The 22363-nt window shown below is 51.1% G+C and overlaps 1 protein-coding gene across 5 annotated transcripts in view; it reads right to left on the bottom strand.

Moving 5' to 3' along the window:
• Positions 1-3139: 3139 nt before the first annotated feature.
• The window catches only part of USP36 (ubiquitin specific peptidase 36), a 43810-nt gene continuing 24586 nt past the window's right edge, over positions 3140-22363 (bottom strand). For 4 of the 5 annotated variants that reach the window (XM_032176732.2, XM_058428209.1, XM_032176734.2 and 1 more), the window contains 11 exons: positions 21054-21194; positions 20413-20513; positions 19495-19636; positions 13607-14284; positions 12799-12929; positions 10088-10681; positions 9037-9251; positions 6601-6702; positions 5851-5966; positions 5334-5485; positions 3140-4837 (listed from right to left, as the gene is read on the bottom strand). In XM_032176732.2, the coding sequence (XP_032032623.1) occupies positions 5354-5485; positions 5851-5966; positions 6601-6702; positions 9037-9251; positions 10088-10681; positions 12799-12929; positions 13607-14284; positions 19495-19636; positions 20413-20513; positions 21054-21194 (2352 nt within the window). In that variant the 3' untranslated portion in view covers positions 3140-4837; positions 5334-5353. The remainder of the gene's footprint in view (positions 4838-5333; positions 5486-5850; positions 5967-6600; positions 6703-9036; positions 9252-10087; positions 10682-12798; positions 12930-13606; positions 14285-19494; positions 19637-20412; positions 20514-21053; positions 21195-22363) is intronic. The other variant, XM_032176735.2, reaches the window with a different exon arrangement.

Consider the following 22363-nt stretch of genomic DNA (forward strand, 5'->3'; position numbering starts at 1 on the left):
AGGGCAGAAATCCCAAAAGGCAGGCAGAGCCCAACGAAGAAGGGCAGCCAGACGGCCCTGAAAGCTGAACCCATGGCACCCAGACGATCTTCTCCAAGGGTCATCCCCAGTCCAGATATGGAAGAAGCAGGGGGCCAAGCCAAGGTGGGATGTGCACAAAGCAGCAGCAGGGCCACCTCCGGGCAAGAGTGTGACTCCAGGGAGTCAGCTCAGGTGACAAGACACAGAAAGCTGCCCATCTGCATGTCACGTGTCCTGTCCACAGAGTCCTCCTTTACCACCACCCCCTTGGTGTACCTACATCCTCATCTTCACTGAGGTTGTCCAAGCTACCAAGACTTGAGGCAGGGATTCTCACAGCACCATCCAGTGTTAAACTGCCCTGAAGGTCACTGTCACAGTTCTAATGAGCCCTAACAGTATGTTAGGGATAAATAGATGCCCACCTGATTCCACAGTGTCCAGACACGTAGGCTTTTTCCTAACTAGAAGACTCGGAGCTCACCCACTGCCTACTTCCCATGCCTAGGATTCTCCCTGGGTTCCCTGTTCTGGTAACATGCCAACACATCCACTATGTCACATTGAATCTCTCACCACCTAAAGGCCTTCCTGAAACCGTCAGTGAGCCGCCTGCTTCCCTGGCTACTACTTGGCCTCCGAACCCAACTAACCACCCTAGCAGAAATCATCTTAAACTCCACCCGGAACATTCCGCCGTATCTGTCACCTCACCTCGAGTCCATCTCCTAAATACCCAAGTGACTTCACTTCTATCCTCTGCTACTAATGCTAATCTCTTAGCTCTAGCCTCGGCCACTTCTCAGCCAGCCTGGTGGCTGGTCATCCTCACCTGCTGTTCTCTGTGCTCCACCAGCCGCCTTTCAGGCCATCAGGCAGCCTGGAATCCACTATCAGCCTCAGGAGTCTAAAAAGCACATCAGACCTTGGTAACCCTTCTTGTCCAAACTGTCAAACAAAACCTGCCCTGCGCTTTTGCACCTGACTTACGGTTAGCCAGCTGAGTCCTGCTGGCCAGCTCCCACTGCTAGCCCCCTTTCAGAATGTCACCTCACCCCATGGTGCTTCAGGCAGAGCTCATGACAGGCTCCTCATGGCCTCCCGGCATCTCCCTAACAGCACTCACCCTGCCCTGGAGCCCTCAGTCCTGCCCGTGGGACTCTGCCCGCCGCCTGCGAGACGACGTGTGTTCACTTTTACACACACCCAGAAGCGGCCCTAGTGTTTGGGAAACGGCAGTTAAGAATGGAAAAGCCTGTCGGACACGGTGGCTCATACCTGGAATCCCAGCACTTTGGGAGGCCAAGGCGGGCGGATCATGAGGTCAAGAGATGGAGATCAGCCAGGCGCAGTGGCTCACGCCTGGAATCCCAGCACTTTGGGAGGCCGAGGCAAGCAGATCACAAGGTCAGGAGTTAAGAGACCAGCCTGGCCAACATGGTGAAACTACATCTTTACTAAAAATACAAAAATTAGTCAGGCGTGGTGATGCACACCTGTACTCCCAGCTACTTGGGAGGCTGAGGCAGGAGAATTGCTTGAACCCGGGAGGCAGAGGTTGCAGTGAGCGGAGAATCGTGCCACTGCACTCCAGCCTAGGTGACAGAGGGAGATTCTGCTTGAAAAAAAAAAAAGAATGGAAAAACCACAGCCTCGCCCATGTCGCCACTGCGCCCAGCGTTGGTGTCAGATCACCACTTCTCCAAGCCTCAGAACCCCCTCAACCGCTGCCCAGGCTACAAAGCAAATGCCTTCAGACACAGCCTGGCTGGCAGGAAGGCCTCTGGGTCAGCAGTCTGCCCTGCTCTCTGCCACCCCTTTGGTTTGGGTCCAGGAGCTGCCTCACCTCGCTTGTTCTTACTTGGCTGTCCTCATTTTGGGGTGTCCGCCAAACCCCTAAAGAGAAGCAAAGACATGATGCCCTGTGTTTGGTGGATACCCTGGGGTGGAGAAAGCTTACTTCCAAGTTACTAAAGGAAGACGTAGGGAGCCACACACACCAGGTAACACAGTTGCAGAGCAGCATTCTCAACAGGACCCGCTGCACTGCAACCCGCCTGCACCCTGGGGTTCATTCAGCCTCTTGGTCACCCATTCACTAGGGTTGCTCTCGCCAAATGTAACCTCCTGGTCACTGAGCTCCCTGCAGGGACCTACCTGCCCCTCCTAGCCCAGCCTCAACTTCCAGGACAGATGGAATCAGCGAGATCGTGGTTGGGATGTACCTTTAAAAAAAAAATCAAATGAAACCAACAAAGACACAGAACTCACAAAAACAGAGTATTTTATTGCACCAAGATCTTGGCAACATGTGGGACTCCCCAGGCCCCAGGAGAGGAGGTGCAGAGGATGGGACACAGACCTCTGCACACAGACAGGTGCGGCCATGCAACCAGGACGTCGGGCAGGTGAGTGAGAGGACCTGGGAGAGGTAGCTGCTGTACACAGGCCCCACTCCCTCCAGCTCCATTCCCAAGCACAAAATTAAACAGACCCAGATACTAAGTCAACCAAGTGACTGCTACGACCAAGGCTTGGGTTATTGGTATTTACTTACATAACGTGCATATGACCTAGAGTTTGAACTCGTTTTCTGGGCCTCATCTTTCCCTTCCCTATCTGGTTGATGACTTCTGTGGAGGGAAGGGACGTGACGCCACCCAACAGTGATAAACGCTGCAGAAAGTCATCTCGTGCTCACCACTGCCCAAGAGTTAACGAATATATGTACCTCAGGAAAAGGTTTTACACTTAACTAGTGGAGAAGGGAAGAGACTGATTTGGAGGAGAGAAGGGAGAGAAAGGAAGGAGATAGGCCGGGCGCGGTGGCTCACGCTTATAATCCCAGCACTTTGGGAGGCCGAGGCGGGCGGATCACGAGGTCAGGAGATCAAGTCCACGGTGAAACCCCGTCTCTACTAAAAATACAAAAAAAAAATTAGCCGGGCGCGGTGGCGGGTGCCTGTAGTCCCAGCTACTCGGAGAGGCTGAGGCAGGAGAATGGCGTGAACCTGGGACGCGGAGCTTGCAGTGAGCCGAGAGTGCGCCACTGCACTCCAGCCTGGGCGACAGAGCGAGACTCCGTCTCAAAAAAAAAAAAAAAAAAAAAAAAAAAGGAAGGAGATAAATTCTCTGCTAGCAGACAACTAACACTTTCAACTACAGAACATTACATGAAAAACATGGCAGAGGGAACAGTTCACACAGGAATGCAAGTCAACATCCCGAGAAGAAAAGGAACATACACTGTCCGTGAAGGCATGTGTTTTCCCTCCCAGATAAGTTACAAAGCCAGAGCACGGAAGCCAGGCCCTCATCTTTGAACATTCAGAGATCGGTCCGCAGGAGAGGGCACCCTGAGCAGCTCAAGGCAGACCTCCACTCACTGCTGCTGGGACAGAGGTGGCCGCAGGAGCTTGATTCTCTCCCACCCTTCTAAGAAGAGAAACGTAAAAACAGAAGAAAATCCAAAAAGAGACACCCACCCACATGGAAAAAAATAAATGTATCTTCCTATATTAAAAAAGCGATTCCATCTACATGCCAGTAACCACCCAGGCCCCAAGCACAGGGGCAGGAAGCAAAGCTGCCCCAGGGAGAGGGGGTGCAGACAGCGGGGCAGCCACCCGGGACAGCAGGACGCCTCTGGCCCAGCAGAGCCACACTGAAGGAGGTCTAAGTCCAACACCACGTCCATCTCCACCTGCGACGACTCCGGGAGGAAACGACGGGGACAGACTCGATGAGAAAGGATGTTCACGGTCACCTTCACACTTCCCACTACTATGAGGGCATTTGTCTTTTTCTTGAAAATATCACCTTCTCTGAGGATTTCCTGTATTTATTAAATTACAAGTTGGCAGGCACAGCTTGAGCAAGATAGAAAAGTAATCTTCTTGAGTTATACAATCATTTAAATTCCAAAGCACTCACAAAATTGAGCAAACAAAGCCACTATTTGCATATTTGGGAAAGGAAACATATTGCTAATGGAAGCCACAGGACTGGTCAAAAATAAATGTTTTGTATTAAGTAGTAAAATAAATGGAGAATTCTACCCCAAGACCTCCACCTCAGTGAAGACCTGCGGGTTATTGCAGCTGCAAGGGAAGCTACAGCACAGTCGTCTCAGAATAAACAGCAGCCTGGAAAGCAGATGTATTCGCAGGTATCGAGGGCTCCTCCCACCCCAAACAGTCTCTGCTCTCCAGGACAGTTGAGAGTTACTCACAAGGAAGGGGTGCACAGTAGGGCCACCCTCTCGAGTTCCATAAAAGGGAGAGGGGGCTGGGTGGGGTCGGCTCTTCCTTTCTGAGGACAGGTAAGGCCAACAGATGAAGGGGCCCCACCGAGGAAGCAGGGGAGGGCGGGCTCGGACACAACGGTGGCATCAGCCCCGAGAAGCAAGGGAGGGCTTGCCCAGAGCCACCAGCTATGCACCGGGAGACCACCTGGGGACGTGTGGCCACCATCCCCCACTCTCTTGATAGCCCCAACCAGGGGCAGTAGCCTCTGCCAGCACAGACCACTGTCTATGAAACACGAGAAGGCACAGCCCGGCAAAGATGTCCAGCAGGCGTGCAGCCACCTCTGTTCACGCACACACTGTCGTTTCTCTTGCAGGGCTGGTCAGGAATGTCACCAAAGAGGTTCCGATCTAGAGAAGCCTCAAAGCCTCTACGTTGGGTGGTCTGTGGACACTGGTACCGGGAGAGCTCCTACCGTGACAGGCTCACAGCACAGCAGAGCCCACACAGAGGGCTCCCTCAGATCCAGACTGACAGCTCCCAGAAAGGGACGCCTTGTCTCCAGGAGGCTGCAGAACAAACCACGGTAGTCCTGACAGAGAGAAACGGGACCCCAACCTTCCCACTGCCACCCTCGGGTAGGAGTCCAACCTAGGAACCCAATGCATGGCATCTCGATGCGGCTGGCAAACCCCACACACCCTTCTGCAAGTGACTGTGACACGTGCCAGATATACACACCACCCACATCCCACACACACCCCACACATGCCCTTCTCCAAGTGACCAGGACACATGCCACAGATGCCAGGTGTACACACCCCACACCCAACACACACTACACACACCCCCTATACACACGCATCCCACACACACCCTTCTCCAAGTGACTAGGACACACACCACAGACACGCCCACACCACACACACACCACCCAACACATGTGCCAGATACACAGCCCACATACATCACACACATGCATGCCACACCCCACCACACCCCCTATACACATACACGGCACACACCCCCCCACCTCACCCCTACACCGACCCCCTCGGAACCGACCTCCTTCCACAGGGGCACCGTCAGCGACGGTAGCTGAGGCTGGCAGCCTTTGCTGGGTGGGTCACAGACCAGAAGTTCCGTCGAGTCTGAAGTTTCTGGAAGGCGTTGAAGTTTCTCCTCTTCTCTCTCTTAAATTTTTTAATTTTCTTTTCCTAGACCAAGAATCACAGGCATCACAGTTCCCAAAAAGGGCTCTCTCCTGGCCCACGGGGCTCCATACTGCATGCAGGTCACCAGCTTCCTGCATACAGGCCGGGCTCTCGCGAGCTCTCTGGAGACCCACTCTTCACAATGACCCCTGCGCACGGCGCCCTGCAGTCCCCCTATTGACAAAGGGGCAGAAGCTGCGAGGATGCATGCCCTGTCCATGGCCACAGGCCCGGACAGGCCGGGGCAGCCTGGCTCTTCTCACGCTCGGCCGCTTCATGCCACTGCCGCCAGCTCCAACTGCCCGGGCCCTGAGCTGAGCCACGCCGCCCTGCTCCCTCAAGCCTGTGGTCAGCATCACGCATCATACCTTCCCTCGGTCAAACTCTTCGTCCCAGTCATCAACCACGGTCTCAGTCCGGGCCTGTCTGCTGTCTTCAATAGCATCCTGACTGACCGCCGACATCTTGCCATCCCAGGTCAGAACTACCAGGCAGACATGGGGGTCAGCATGAGTGCAGGTTCCCAGGTCCCCTGTGGCTTCACTTCAAGAGTGTCATTTACCAACTAGTCTACTCATAATTAGTCAACAATTTTGAGTGCCACCTTGTGGTGAAGAGAAGGACAAGAGGACGACGGCTCGGCGCCCATGTGTGGTCGGTCAGCACGGAACCCCCAGCGACGCCCTCTTAGCTAAACCCTAAACCACGGCCAAAGAGTTCAATTCTTTCTAAACCCATGCCCTCGTCTGAGGAACTAAGATGTCATGTTCGGTCTCGAAGTCTAAGTAAAAACATGCTCTGAGCAAGAAGTGACATTACCTAGGTTGGAAGAGCTTGGTCACTCTGCCCCTTCCCTACCCAAGACCCAGCATGTGTGGGGCTCCTCACCCTGCCCCAACCCTTAGAAGCAGCTGTCCTGGATCCTGCCACGGACGGAAGCCACCTTCGTGCCACGGCTGAGGGTTTAAAGAGGACCCAAGCCAGTGTCGAAACCCATTTTCAAAGCCAAGCGATGCCCGCCCTCCACACTCGCAGTGCACCAGGATCCATTCCACACCTTCCCTCCTACAAAACCAGCCAATCAAAGGCAAACACAAGTCCTGTCTCCAAACCAGTACCTTTTCTCCCGTAAGCTTTATCAGATGAGTATTTGAGCAGTTCCTGGACCACATCAGACTCTCGCTCTCCATTCCAAGACACAGGAGGGGCCTGGCTCAGCCCTGCAATCGGAGCAGCCAAGAAACATTTACAGACGTTTAAAATAACCCACCGGGGAAGCAATCGCACACCTTAAATTATAACAGAACTTACAGTAAGTGGATGCTTGCCTTTTTTTTTTTTTTCAAGACAGGGTCTCACTATGTTGCCCAGGTTGGTCTCAAACTCCTTGGGACTCCCACTGGCCTTCCAAAGTGCTGGGATTACAGGCATGAGCCATGGCGCCCAGCCTAAATGCTTATTTACTAAGGCTTACATGCTTAATTTACTAATGACCTGACCCAATAGAGAAGGCTGTTGTCCAAGTCAATTCATGAGAAAGAAAACATGGAAAATAACAAAAAGCTAAAAAGCAAAAAAAAAAGAAAAAACCCCTCCAAAACCCCTTTAACCAGTAGTGTAAGTCCTCAGTCCGACAGAGGGAGGGAAGAGAACTGGATCTAAATGGAATCCACCTCACCTAAGGGAGAGGCCTGTGCCCCAGGACCAGCCTGACACCTGGACGGCCACAGAGGTGGAGGGAACGGCCAAGCTTGGCTGCTGCCATCAGGGGCCCCGACCTCCTAAGCACTGTCCAGGGGGGAACCTGGTCCCCATCAGCAACACTACGCAGGTCCACCCAGCACCTCGGGCCCAGGACAGCACTCACCACCCTCACTGGGTTCTAGAAACCCTTTCTGAACTCGTCCTCTGCCCAGCTAGCCACATATCCCCTGGAATATACTCACCTCCCTTCACACAAATCTGACCTCATTTCTCCCTGCCTCCAATTCCTCAGTGAGCTCCAGGTTAAGTGTCCCTGCCCCCACACAGTGGCTTCCATGGTTCCCGTCTCATCCACACAGCCCAGGGACCCAGCCATGCAGAGCGGCCTGCCTGCTCCCAACGTGCTGCGCCTCCTGCCCTTAGGTCTGGTACCCTGCCCATTTAGCCACTCTCCTCAGGTGCACAGGACTGCAAGAGCCCATGTGGCCCCCAGCACCTGCTTGCTAAGCACGAGCCCTTACTGTGTGGTTCTGGCTCTGCCAGGGAGCCCCGAGGGCCCAGGGCGCACTGCTCAGTAGACACAACCAGCACCTGGCATGGACCCTGGCGCACTGCAAGTGCTCAAGTGATGTCCCTTGCACTAACAAGCCAACTCCACTTCGCTCCGAGGGTGGCACGGAGCACGGCTCTGGTGCCGTTGTTAGGGCAGTACTTTTTTTTTTTTTTTGAGATAGAGTCTTGCTCTTTCGCCCAGGCTAGATTGCCGTGGCGCAATCTCGGCTCACTGCAACCTCCACCTCCCGGGTTCACGCCATTCTCTGGCCTCAGCCTCCCAAGTAGCTGAGACTAGAGGCGCCCGCCACCACGCCTGGCTAATTTTTTGTATTTTTAGTAGAGATGGGGTTTCACCGTGTCAGCCAGGATGGTCTCCATCTCCTAACCTCGTGATCCGCCCGCCTCAGCCTCCCAAAGTGCTGGGATTACAGGCGTGAGCCACCACGCCCGGCCAGGGCAGTACTTCTGAGAGCATGCTGGCCAGCAAACACAGTCGGAACTGGCTAGCACCCACGTTTTGCATTTTATTTCACACCATTTCATTTTTAACGATAAATTCCTTTCTTAAGAGTTGCATAAATACAGATCGGTCTCTAAGGTCCTGCTGGCCCCAGATGCACTGCCATAATCAGACCTTCCAGACTGCAGAGGAGGCCTCACTCAAGCTCGGCCCCCTATACCAAGCAGCCAGGACTTTCTCTCCCCTTCACTTAACAAATGTGTTCTGTGGCGGGTGCCTGCCAAGGCATGCCCCAGCCAGCCCTAAAGAAAACAAAACACCCTCTGATTGAGGGGTGGTGCCCAAGGACAGCCACAGCACACAGGTCCCCAATAGCAAGCAAACCATGCTATGTTCTGAATGGCCCAGCTACACAGAGGGAGAAGAGGATTCACTTTTGAACCCAACTCTTCTAAATTCAACCATCACAGAAAAAAACGCAGGCTGGGAGTTCAGCGAGTCATTCCATGAGAAGCTGTAGACAGAACAGCTTTGAATCGGAAGACCCACTGGTGTTCACAGAATGTTTTAAAGTTCATGTGCACTGTAACCTCTCCCATGGGGCTGTTTCAGTCAAATGCTTTGACACATGAGGAAGCTTCGACCCCATCACCCAAGGGAACAGACTCAGGGGCGGGGGGTGAAGGTTGGTAGGGTCCCAGGGCCCTTCACATCTTCTCCCAGACCCCCCCAAGCTCAGATGCAGTAGACGCTGCTCTCAGTCTGTACACTCCCCAATACCCCCCTCGCCCAGTGCATACCCATGCGGTCCCCCAACCCCTCGCCCGGTGCATACCCATGCGGTCCCCAGGACACCAGCCATTTGCAGATGGTGCGCGGCTGCTGGACTCAGCGACAGCAGCATCTGGGGGCTTGGCACTCCTTGGGCCTTCGAGATGCCCATCCTCTTCTACCGCCCGCTGTGGCTCCTGCTTTCTTTTTTTCTTTTTCTTTTTCCTTGGAGACTCTTCCATGGCCTCTGGATCCCCGTCACCCATGGGAGAGCGGCTGCTTGGAAGTGAGAGGCAGCAATCAGCTCTGAGCAAATTGGAAGGGGAGCAGGAGCGCACAGACACCTGCCTGCAACATGGAGAAGGTGCCACCCCAGCTGTGACCCAGTGCACAGAGCTCCCTGCAACATTCTTCCCCCCACACGCATTAGCGGATGCTCCACACGCAGCCACGGAGATAGTAGAGGGAAAACCAGTCACATTTCCCATCCTAACTGAGCCAAGACCGTTGATGCCAATGTGCAGGCTACTGTGACCTGATGAAACAGCAGAGCCTGGCCTGGCCCGGGACACCTGATCCAGCATCCTTGGACGGCCCTGCACATACAATGATGGACACTACTGTCCACACCACTGTCACTTCAAGGACCAATCCACTGGTATTTATCAGAGGAGATTTTTTTTTTTTTTTAGACAGGGTTTAGCTGTCACCCAGGCTATAGTGCAGTGACATGATCTCAGCTCACTGCAACCTCCACCTCCTGGGCTCAAACCATCTTCCCACCTTAGCCTCCTGAGTAGCTGGGACTATAGGCGCATGCCACCATGCCCAGCCAATTTTTGTTTTTGGTAGAGAAAGGGCTTTGCCATATTGCCCAGGCTGGTCTCAAACTCCTGGGTTGAAGTGATCTGCCCACCTCAGCCTCCCAAAGTGCTAGGATTACAGGTGTGAGCCACCACACCCAGCCAGAGGAGACATCTGATCACATATCCACATTTTAGAAAACCACGCAAGCAGACTACATTTCCAGACCATACCTACTTGGGGGTAGATTCTGTGGTTTTGCTTTGTTTTTCGTCAGAGGTAGACAGATGCCACCTTGCTCCTGCCCTTACCTGTGCCAAGGTGGGTCCTGGTGCAGGCCGCCTTCTTCACCAAGACCTTCTGCTCCTTTCCTCCTCCGCTTCCTGCTGCTCGCGGGGTGGCCATCCGTAACACATCCCACCTGCTGGCCATTCACCTGTGGCTGTGTGCCATCTTCCTGCCATCTGACAGCGGGCAGCTGTGCCTGGCCCTCCCTCCTGTGCGCGGGGCTCCCAGGCTGTCTCTGTGTCTGCCCCTCCTGCAGGGCAGTGGCAGCTGTGTCCTCCGGGTGCTTCTTCTTCTTCCTCTTCCTCTTCCCATGGGGAGCCGCAGTGGCCTCCCTGATGTGCTGTGGGAGGCGCGTCTCTGAGCCCAGCCTCTGGAGCTCTCCCACGAAGGTCTTTTTCCTCTTCTCAGAGGGGCTCTGGGGGGGCTCACTGGCCTCTGGCAGCTGGTGTGGAAGGGACACAAGGTCCTCGTTGACCTGAGGCAGGGCCGTTGAGATGGAGGAGCAGCTCCGTGGTTCTGACGTCCCTGGGGGCTTGGGGGTACTGGACAGCAATGTGGGGTGGGGGCTGAAGGGGGGCTGCAGGCGGCTGGATGATTGGGGAGCAGGTGACACAGCCCTGTGGGGACAGCCAGGAAACAGGGAGAGGATGTTCTGAAAGACCCAGCAGAGCTGTTCCTTCTGTCTACCCTCACTCCCCTCCCTTTCACCTAAAAATCTGAAAAGGCTTTTGCCCTGTAGTTTTCAGATACACATTAAGTTACGTGTATGTTTGAAAGAAAGCTAACAGTTAATTCAACATCTATTTAAATGCAAAGTTGGCTCATGCCTATAATTCTAGCACTCTGGGAAGCCAAGGTGGCCGGATCACCTGAGGTCAGAAGTTTGAGACCAGCCTGGCCAACATGGTGAAACCCCATCTCTACTAAAAACACAAAATTAGCCGGGCGTGGTGGCACATGCCTGTAATCTCAGCTAGTCGGGAGACTGAGGCAGGAGAATCGCTTGAACCTGGGAGGCGGAGGTTGCAGTGAGCCGAGATAGCGCCATTGCACTCCAGCCTGGGTGACAAAGCAAGACTCCGTCTCAAAAAAAAAAAAAAGGCAAAGTTACCTAGGTGGTGGGTTGATAGGTGCAGCAAACCACCATGACACCTCTGTAACAAACCTCTACATCCTGCACACGCACCCTGGAACTTAAAATAATTGATCCCCGAGATAAAAAAAAAAAAAAAAGCAAGCCAACGTGATTTTAAGCCAAAAAAAAAATTTTTTTTTTAAAAAAGGCAAAGTTAATAAGAATTGTTCCATGCCTTAGTTTCTTGTCACCAAGCCGTTCAAGTATTTTTGCAATCTCTAATGTAAAAACATCTTTAATACAAATGTGTTAAGGGAGGCAGCCTTCACTAAACAATAAATGGTAAGGAAAAAAAAAGATCCCATGAGGATTTATTTTCCAACCTCCGAAAGTCTCAGGGTGTTTCCGGGCAGGAAATGAGCCTCATAAGGAAGGCAAGTGTTGAGTTGGCCTAATGACACCTCCACATTAGCGTCATTACGACGCTGAAGCCGGGACACAGATTCGTAGAGCAGAATCATGGGCAAGGCGTGTCCAGGACAGGATCTAGCGCCAAACCCAGTGGGGCTCTGTGAGCTCCCTCTTGCCAGCTATGTGTCCCTAGGAAAATTAACTTCTCACTCTGAACCACCATGTTCTCATTTGTCAATGAGCTGGGACCACAAAGCCCACCTCCCAGGGTTCCTGCAGAAAACAGGACACCCATCACCATCTCAACAAACTGTAAGGGCCATCAGCTGCACGATGTTTCATTACTCTTAAGTGTCTTCTGGAATCTTTTCAAAAAAAAGCTTGTAAGGCAAGAAACGAAAAACACCCAAACACTTAAGGCCCTCCTGTGTACACAAATCTTATGCTAGGTATAGGGTAGAGGTGTGTTTGTGCGTGTATATGTGAGAGGACAGTAAGGCAGAGGCTGTGGGCGATGCACAGTCATACCTCGCCCTCATGCAGCACTGGAGATTCTAGAACTAGAACCCAGAGCCGAGGCCACCAGTACAGTCCCCGCAGGCCGCCTCATGGCTCACCCCATCTTTCACTGCTTCCTTCCCCACTCCCACCGGCTTCCAGACAGCCATTTACCAGTTACTCTCAACTTCCTGCCACTCAAGGCACCTACGAGACGCAGGCAGCCCCTGTGGACCAGGTCCCACATGCACGGGTCCCATCTCCAGCAGGTGTCTGCAGAGGAACCCGAGAGCCCTGAGACAGTTCTTAACCCACATGACGCTAGCAGGCAAGACGTCCCACAAAAAACGCACGGGACTCCGAGCTCACTCAAGCCCTCTCACCAAGGCCTCACTTCGCCTTTCTCTTCGACTGGGAAGTACTGTCATGGGGCTGGTAGGGACACAGGAGAGGTCAGTCCCCAACACACCACGTCACCACATGGATGTCACAGACAGACCACCAACAAAGACAGAACTAAGACATCAGGACTGCAGAGGCCGAACTGCCTTCACCACCCAAAGCTCCTTTACCACAGGGGAACACAGAAGAGGGGGACCTTGGTCGGTGATGCCCCCCTGTACCTCCTGGCTGCCCCAATGCTTTGTCTGTCCTGTGAGACTGGCGATCCGTCCAACTCCTCACCAGCCAAGCACACGCAACCACAGGGAGAACCAGTCGGCACCCAGAAGGTCCCGGCCCAAAGCTTACCTGGATCTATGGACGGGCCAAGTGGAGGCAACGACGGGGTGAGAGGTTTTCATGGGGTGGGTGAGGTCGGAGGATGGTGAGGGGGGAGGTGGACGGAGGTCATTGCCGGTCGCCCTCCACAGGGTGCTGGCCTGCAGTTATCGACATAAATAAAAACTTGGTGGTCTAAAAAAGGTTTCCGTGAGTGAAGAGGGAAAACAAAAGTAACAAAAAATGAAAATAAAAACAAAAGAGCCCAGAAAAAAAGATGAGGGGATAGAGGAAGACAAAAAGGGGAGGTGAGGGGCAGGGAAATGGTAGAAGAAGAACCAGAAAAGTATTTTTGGTTAGAAAACAAAAAAAAGGAAGAAAATTTAAACAAAAATCTCAGCACAACAATCACATCCTCGTGCCATGGCTGCTTTCTAAGCTTCCTGCTGCAGAGCTGCCGGGCACCCCACTGGGGCTCTGCGCTTCCTGCCCGCCCCATCCCTGCTAGGGACACACGCTGGTGGGGCCCACCCTCCCTCGGGTTCAGTCAGGATCTTCCACCTACTGCAAAAACAGGGAACTGCTACCTTGCCCAAACCTCCATGAGTCACATGAGCATCACCAGATCATCAGGGCTCTCTCAACACCCCATACTGCCTTCACCCCAAGATAGCCGTTCTTTAATTGCAAATGGCTGGGAATGACTAAGACACATTGTTCCTCTGACATGAGGGAGGCCAAAGCCCCTGGACAATGTTCTCACTCCCTCCAAACCACAACCAAGCAACTCTTGGAGCTCTCCTGATACACAGCAGCGGCGAGACCCCCATACACCCACCTTCTTGGCAGAAAGGGCCAGTTTTTTGGCTGGTGGAGGAGACATGGTGCTTGCAGGCTCAGCAGTGGCGCTGCTCAGGACAGGGGACTTCAGCTTCACCGTCTTAGAATCTGCTCCACTTGGCAGCGTTTTGGAGTGGCCAGCGGTGGAACAGTTTGTTTCCTGAGAATCGCAGAGATGGGCCGCTCCACTCCTGGGGGTCTGGGGGGCCTTGGTGGAGTCGCTGCTGGCCGAGTGCTCTGGGCTGGAGCTGCTGGAGCCCCTCCTGTCGAGGCCAGTGCTCTCGTCGTTCCCCTTCGGCCCATGCCCGTTGGCAGTGGCTGTAGCCAGGAGCTTAGGTGAGGTAGAGAGGACAACATCCCTGCTGTCCCAGGAGCCCTGCCTTTGGCTCCCAGGTCTGCTGCTACTCGAGTTGCTGGTCCCAGGCAGCCCCTGAGCAGTTCTGGGGGAAAAGTGCTGTGGAGGAGCTGGCTTCTTCACCTTCTTTCCAGGGTCATCTAGGATGGTTGGCATGTGTGTGGGGGTCTGGGAGAGTTTGGGGGAAGGGGACCCCGAGGGCAGCTTTGGAGGAACACAGCCGTTCTGGGACTTCAGGCCCAGGGTGGAGCCATTCCTGGATATGGGCACACCAATCTCTTCAGTGGTCTGCAGCTTCTTCATCGTCCCAGAGTCTTGTCGCTAAGGAGAGCAAAGCAGAAAACACGACTGAGGAAGCGAGAAGTCCCAGCTGGGCCACATCTTCATAAGGCCACAGCGAATCTTAGGAGCAGGCATGGCCTCTGATTAGCATGCTCAAGATAAATTATTTATCTGGACTCTTGGTAAAGACACTGTGGCTTCTCTGAACAATTCTGGTGTTTTGTGACATCCCAAGGAACAGGGACCACAGGCGTGCACCACCACACCCGGCTAATTTTTGTATTTTTGGCAGAGATGGGGCTTTATCATGTTGGCCAGGCTGGTCTCAAACTCCTGGCCTCAAGCAATCCACCTGCCTCAGCCTCCAGAAGTGTTGGGATTACAGGTGTGAGCCATAGCACCTGGCCTGAATACATACCTTTATGGCCATCTTTACTATAAAACCAGTACATTTTCATCAAGATTTGAGAAGAGAAAAAAGTATAAAGGAAAAACATTTAGCAAAGTTCCATCACCTAAACATAACCATGCATTAACGTTCCAGTGCTTTCTTCTTTCAATCTTTTCTTCCAAATGGTTCTGGCCTGAAGAGTTGCAACCCAGTTTTATCTTAAAGCTATTATCTCAAGCATTTTTATGGGCGACAACTCTCAATAAATATCTTTAAGACAGGGTCTTGCTCTGTTGCCCAGGCTGGAGTGCAGTGGCGCGATGATGTCATCATAACTCACTGCAGCCTCAACCTTGTGGGCTCAAGAGATCCTCCCACTTGAGCTGCCCAAGTGGCTAGGACTACAGGAGTAGACCACCACACCTGAATCATTATTACTATTTTGTAGAGATGGGGATCTTGCTATGTTGCCCCAGCTGGCCTTGAATTCCTGAGCTCAAGCAATCCTCCCACCCTGGCCTCTCAAAGTGCTGGGATTACACGCCTGAGCAACTGCACCCTGCCTGTCAGCCTGTCTTTGACATTTTACTATATATACTATGTACTACTGATGCATATTAACTGTGTGGTTAATTTATATAAGCTATATTGTCTCCAACTGTTGAAATTAACAATACAGTACAGTATATGTGTGTGTATCCTTTATCCTTCAGAGCACTTATTACAACTGCATAGAAATAACTTATTCTGTATTTAGATGCTGAATGTCAGCCTTCCCCTGCTTGACCAAGAGGCTGTACCCGTATCTCTCTTGTTCCCCCTGCAGCCCTCACCGGCAACTCAAGGGTCTGGTATATAGTTGGTGCTTAAAAAATATTTGTTGAGCTTTTCCTGTACTTAGTACTCCATGCTAATTTTCTGGAAATGGAATTACAAGGCTATGAATATTTTCATGAAATCTGATGCAAAATGCCAAACTGCTTTTACTATACTCCAGCAACATCTATTTTTCAAAACATTTGCTAATTTGACACTCCTTTGGGCTATTACCACTTTAACATTCATATTCGCTGCACATGCACTAGAGTGATCTTCATTTGAATGAGATCTTTTGTTTACAAATGTTAACCTTTTGTTGACAATATTTTACAAGGTTTTATTGTTTCATTTGTGTTTGTAATAAATTATGTACAAAAATGTAAATCTTAGTCAATTCATTCTTTTTCTACATTTTATCCTTCAATTTTAAGCATACAAAGTCTTCTTCCCTCTCTCAGAGGTTAAGAATTTACCTCTATTTTCTTGAGTTTTGTTTTGCTCCCTACATTCTATTCTTTGTTAATACTGTTTTCTAAAAGGAATTCATCTTTCCACTGCACCACAAAGCCTTTACACTGGTTGAACATTTCCATACACACTAGAACTTGCACCATGTCATTTACAGTAAAATGGCTCTTGTCTGCTTGCTGTGTGTTTGGAAAATCACGTTTGTAATGAAAATGCTCATGGTCAGTGAAGCGCCCCTGCAGGTGTGCCTGACACAGGGACTCTCCTTGAGCCAACCTCCACCCTCGGGCATCACTCTGCCCGTGGAGTTCCTGTGGCAAGTGAGGCTTCCTTTGTTTTTCTGGGGTTTTTTTGAGACAGGGTCTCATTCTGTTGTCCAGGCTGGAGCGCAGTGGCACAATGATAGCTCAATGCAGCCTTGACCTCCTGTGCTTAAGCAATCCTCCTGCCTCAACCTCCCAACAGCTGGGACAACAGACATGTACCACCACACCTGGCTAATTTTTGCACTTTTTTTGGAGATGGGGTTTTGGAGATGGGGGTCTTTCTATGTGGCCCAGGCTGCTTCCGTTTTCTTTTTTTTTTTTTTTTTGAGATGGAGTCCCGCTCTATCGCCCAGGCTGGAGTGCAGTGGCACAATCTCAGCTCACTGCAACCTCCACCTCCCGGGTTCAAGCAGTTCTCCTACCTCAGCCTCTTGAATAGCTGGGACTACAGGTGCACGCCACCATGCGCAGCTAACTTTTGTATTTTTAGTAGACACAGGGTCTCACCATGTTGGCAAGCTGGTCTCAAAACTCCTGACCTGAAATGGTCCACCCACCTCAGTCTCCCAAAGTGCCCGGCCCCCCTATTCTTTTTTTTTGTAGACAAGGTCTCACTCTGTCACCTTGCCTGGAATTCACCAGCGTGATCATGGCTCACTGCATATGGCCTCAACCTCCCAGGTTCAAGTGATCCTCCCACATCAGCTTACTGAATATTCTCTGTGCTGATGGGATCTATGTTGCCCAGGCTACTTTTAAAATTTGTTTTGAGACAGGGTCTTGCTCTGTTGCCCAGGCTGCTGTGGAGTGGTATGATCATGACTCACTGCAGCCTTAATCTCCCTGGCTCAAGTGATCCTCCCACCTCAGCCTCCTGAGTAGCTGGGACTACAGGCACGTGCCATTAAACCTGGCTAGCTTTTGCATTTTTAGTAGAGACAGGGTTTTGCCCAGGTTGGTCTCGAACTCCTGGGATCCAGTGATCTTCCCACACTGGCTTCCCAAAGTGTTGGAATTACAGACATGAGTCACAGTACCAGGCCCAGGCTGCTTCCTAACTTCCTAGTCTGGGCTACAGTGACCACCAACTTTGCAATTATATCATGTATTTCACTGCCACGTCAATTCTAATGCTTCTAATTTCAGCTTCTATTTTCTTTAATGTGAAGGGAAATACAGATGTACATAAATGACCAAAACCCCTGCAGACCGTGAAAGGCCCTGACTGCCTGTGTGTGGGGTTCAACTCTTCATTCTAAAGGGAGGGGAAGACAATCCATCAAAAACAGTCATCCAGGCCGGGCACGGTGGCTCATGCCTGTATCCCAGGACTCTGGGAGGCCAAGCTGGGCGAATCACTGGAGGTCAGGAGCTCCAGACCAGCCTGGCCAACGTGGTGAAACCCCATCTCTACTAAAACTACAAAAATTAGCCAGGCGTGCTGGTGGGCACCTGTAATCACAGCTACTCAGGAGGCTGAGGCAGGAGAATCGCTTGAACCCAGGAGGCAGAGGCTGCAGTGAGCTGAGATGGTGCCACTGCACTCCAGCCTCAGCGACAGAGCAAGACTCTGTCTCAAAAAAAAAAAAAAAGAAAAGAAACAGTCATCAAGAGAGGGTCCACCCCACTTCAAATGATCACTGTGTTCCAACGAGGAAACTGCTCATGAATCCACTTAGTGAAACTGAATTCTTAACAGTTCTAGAAGAAAATTTCAAATACACACAAAGGTAACTTAGAGGGTAGTTCCTAATGGTTAACCTGTAACCACATAACCTTTATCATCCTCTCTCTGTATGTATATGTATGTGTGTATATATGTATGACTATGTATGTATGCACATACACATATTTCTATTTCTGATCCCTTTGAGTAAATTGCAGACATGATGTTCTTTTACCCCAAAATATGTCCATGTGTATTTCCAAAGAACAAAGACATTCTCTTACATAACCACAGAATTACCCCAATCAGGAAATTAACATTGGTACAAACTACTCACATTTTCCCTGTTAAAATGTGAGGAGAGGCCAGGCACAGTGGCTCACATCTGTAATCCCAGCACTTTGGGAGGCTGAGGTGGGTGGATCACGAGGTCAGGAGATCGAGACCATCCTGTCTAACAAAGTGAAACCCCATCTCTACTAAAAATACAAAAAATTAGCCACGCGTGGTGGCACGCGCCTGTAGTCCCCAGCTACTCGGGAGGCTGAGGCAGGAGAATCGCTTGAACCTGGGAGGTGGAGGTTGCAGCAAGCCAAGATTGCGCCACTGCACTTCAGCCTGGGCGACAGAATGAGACTCCGTTTCAAAGAAAAAAAAAAAAGGGTATTTTTTCCCACATGCTTATGGTTAAGAGTTTGCTTGGTGCCTATAATCCTGGCACTTTGGGAGGCCAAGGCAGGAAAACTGCTTGGGCTGAGGAGCTTAAGACCAGCCAGGGCAACATAGTGAGACCCTGTCTCTACACAAAATTTAAAAATTAGCTGGGTGTGGTAGTGCACTGTTAGTCCCGAATACTAGGGAGGCTGGGGCAGGAGGATGGCTTGAATCCAGGAGCTCAAGCCTGCCCTGAACCATGATTGTGCCACTGTACTCTAGTCTGGGTAACAGAGTGAGACCCTGTCTCCAAAAAAAAAGTTTGCTTGGCATTATAAAGGAAATAAAAGGAGCGCACACAGAAAGTTTGCTTGGCACACCTGTCACGACACCTGTTAAGTGTGCTGGTCTCATGAGTAGAACAGACCTGTGAATGACAGTTCTAATTTGCTGGGTCAGGATTTTCTCATTCATGTCTCCTCTTTCTCTATACCTAATGTCAGCTGATGACCAGTTTAAGAAATAACATCGGCCAGGTGTGGTGGCTCACGCCCGTAATCCCAGCACTTTGGGAGGCCGAGGCGGGCAGATCCTAAGGTCAGGAGATCGAGACCATCCCGGCTAACACGGTGAAACCCCATCTCTAATAAAAATACAAAAAAAATTAGCCGGGCGTGGTTGCGGGCACCTGTAATCCCAGCTACTCGGGAGGCTGAGGCAGGAGAATGGCGGCAACCCGGGAGGCAGAGCTTGCAGTGAGCCGCGATCGCACCACAGCACTCCAGCCTGGGCGACAGAGCTAGACTCCGTCTCAAAAAAAAAAAAAAAAAAAAAAAGAAAAAAGAAAAGAAATAACATCAACATCAACTAGAATAGCGCAAACTGCCTGCAAACTCCTTCCACCGTGGCCAACTTCCCAAGCGTGAGGAGGTCTGTGGGGAGCACCAAGACCAGCCGCTTTGGCCTCCACCATTCTCACAAATACCTTTCCAGTCAGTGGGGAGGAAATAATCCCATTGCCGATGTTCTTCTTGGAGTGATCTGGAATCACACTCGGGCGGCCGGGAAGGGAGGAGGAGCCTGTCCTGGAGATGAGGCCCTCGGGACTTTTCTTAGAGCCTGGAATTCTGTCAAAGGAAGAAAACAAGTCGGGAATTCTCTTACTAGGCATTACAGAAATGGAGAGAATCAGAATAAGTTAAGGCAGGGCAAAGGCAGAAACACGGCCTGGGGAAACCCTGCCAGTCCTAACCACTTCTCTGGAATCTCCCTTTGCCTTTCAACCACAGTGAGGCTGAGAGATCAGCCCCAGGTATCTGCTGAATATAAGCAGAGCAAGGGCAAATTAGAGTCAGAATTCCTCCAAGATCAGAGTTCAATGTACCAGAAAGCAAGAGAGACCCCTCAAACACCTCAGCAACACTCAGCAGAGATGTACAAAGCAGTGAAAATGCCTCAGCTGCCACGGGCTCCAGCCTCCAGGTCAGTGACAGCCAGCTCCGGGAGAAGGCCCCTCCAGAGAACCTCTGCGGCAACACCCCCACAAACACATCCTTCCCAGCCTATCCCTACAGGGTCCGCTTCCCCACATGGGAAGGGGCACTGGCTGGCTACCATCCAGGGAGCAGTACCTCTAATTTGGGGCAATACTATAAATGGTGACTTTCCCATTGACATTCAAAACAGCATCAACGTGAGGGCAGATGGAATCCTGTCCTGACCTTCCCAAGGCTCTGGCTTTACTAAAAAGTGTCCTTCCCTGTGGACGTTCTCCATGACACATGACGAACCCCTCCAGTGGAATTCCCAATTACCTTCAAACAAAAAAAGATTAGGGAGGCCCATCGGTATAAGGAAAGAGCAGAGGGAGTGAGCTCATCTGGGAAGGGCATGAGTTTATTACCGCAGATAGAACAGCACGTAGGCCTGCTGGTTCAGAACCACCTTGACATTGCTGGAATGGACCAAGGAATCATTCATCTGGTACCACTGTCCATTGCTTGCCTGAAGCAGCCAAGGATGTTGCAGAAAACAAAACAATCAACAAGCATCCCATTATCCTCACTTTTTAAAAAGGGAATAAAAAATCTGTTAGTTGCTACATTTCCAAACACTATTAATAATCAACAGGTAACAACTTCTATTAAAATGTATAATATTTTCATAACTCGGAATGTGACCCCAAAGGGTGCTCTGAGTCCCACCCAGTTCCTTCCTAGTGCCCCAAGAGATAGGAAGTGTCCCTTCTAAAGGACATTCAGGCAGTGTTATCACCATGGCCGATTGTGCCAGGGTTCTAAGGATGGCCCCAGAAGCGGCTGCCTCTTCCGTGTCTCACTGCAAGTCTGAGAACACTAGGTTCTGGTGCAACACTTCTGTAAAGGCATCTTTTCACTCCACGCAGAGAGGCAACAATGAGGACTTGAATAGACTACAAAACATGACACTTTTCACAAAGTAAGTGCTCTATAGAGGCCGCATCTGGATGTGCATGGGTGCTGAAACCTGCCCCAGGAGGCAGCTGCACTGACACAAGCCTCTCACCTTCACGTAGCAGTAATAGTGCCCGGCATGGCAGCTGTAGCCCGAGTGCACCAGGACAGCATAGAGTCCATACATGACAGGATCACCATTATTCTGGGACATATACGGACGTATGTTGAGGAATTCCGGATAACCTACATCCTGTTTGAAAAATCAAGGAAAAGGCAAATAAAATTCACTTTGAGAGTAAAGATCAATTTGCCCTTTCCATCCACAACCACACAAAATGCCCAACTTGGCTGGTCTTTAACAATTTAGGGGCCGGGCGCAGTGGCTCACGCCTGTAATTCCAGCATTTTGGGAGGCTGAGGCAGGGGGATCACTTGAGGAGTTCGAGACCAGCCTGACCAATATAGCGAAACCCCACTTCTAATAAAAATACAAAAAATTAGCTGGGCATGGTGGTGCACTGCCTGTAATCTCAGCTACTCAGGAGGCTGAGGAATGAGAATCACTTGAACCCGCGAAGCGGAGGTTGCAGTGAGCCAAGATCGAGCCACTGCACTCAGCCTGGGTGACAGAGTGAGACTCTGTCTCAAAACTGCCCTACCACGAAAAAAGAAAAAGACAATTTGGGACGACTGGGTGTGCAGCAACGCTGTGCAGGAGCTCCCCCAGGCAATGATTAAAAACCAAGATGCTGGCCAGGTGCAGTGGCTCACGCCTGTAATCCCAGCACTTTGGGAGGCCAAGGCGGGTAGATCACAAGGTCAAGAGATTGAGACCATCCAACATGGCGAAACCTTGTCTCTACTAAAAATACAAAAATTAGCTGGGTGTGGTGGCACGTGCCTGTAGTTCCAGCTATGCGGGAGGCTGAGGCAGGAGAATCGCTTGAAACCGGGAGGTGGAGGTTACAGGGAGCCGAGGTTGTGCCACTGCACTCCAGCCTGGCAACAGAGCGAGACTCCATCTCAAAACAAACAAACAAACAAACAAAAAACACCAAGATGCTGAGAAGTGAGTCTTCTCCAGCCAGCCTATGGGAAACTTTATTGTCCCATCAAGCAATGTAGGATCTGTTCTTGTCTTTGTCAAGCATCTACATTAGTTCTCTCACCACCTGGTTCCTAACGATAAAATGAGAAGAGTCACTCATTTTCTTTCCCTCCACTTTACAGGAATGTTGTTGGTGGGAGAAAAGGGAGAGAATGCTGGGTTTCAGATCTTCAGAAATAAAAGTGCTGAATTAACACAGCCAACTGCTACAGCAAGTAAGACTTTTAATGAACTGGATCAGAAGAAAGGTCATGCTAAAATGTGTTCCCAAAACTGACCAATTTTTCATAGAAAAAAATACAGACACACAC

This window comes from Hylobates moloch, unplaced genomic scaffold (assembly GCF_009828535.3).
Source record: "Hylobates moloch isolate HMO894 unplaced genomic scaffold, HMol_V3 SCAFFOLD_15, whole genome shotgun sequence".
NCBI classification, from domain to species: domain Eukaryota; kingdom Metazoa; phylum Chordata; class Mammalia; order Primates; family Hylobatidae; genus Hylobates; species Hylobates moloch.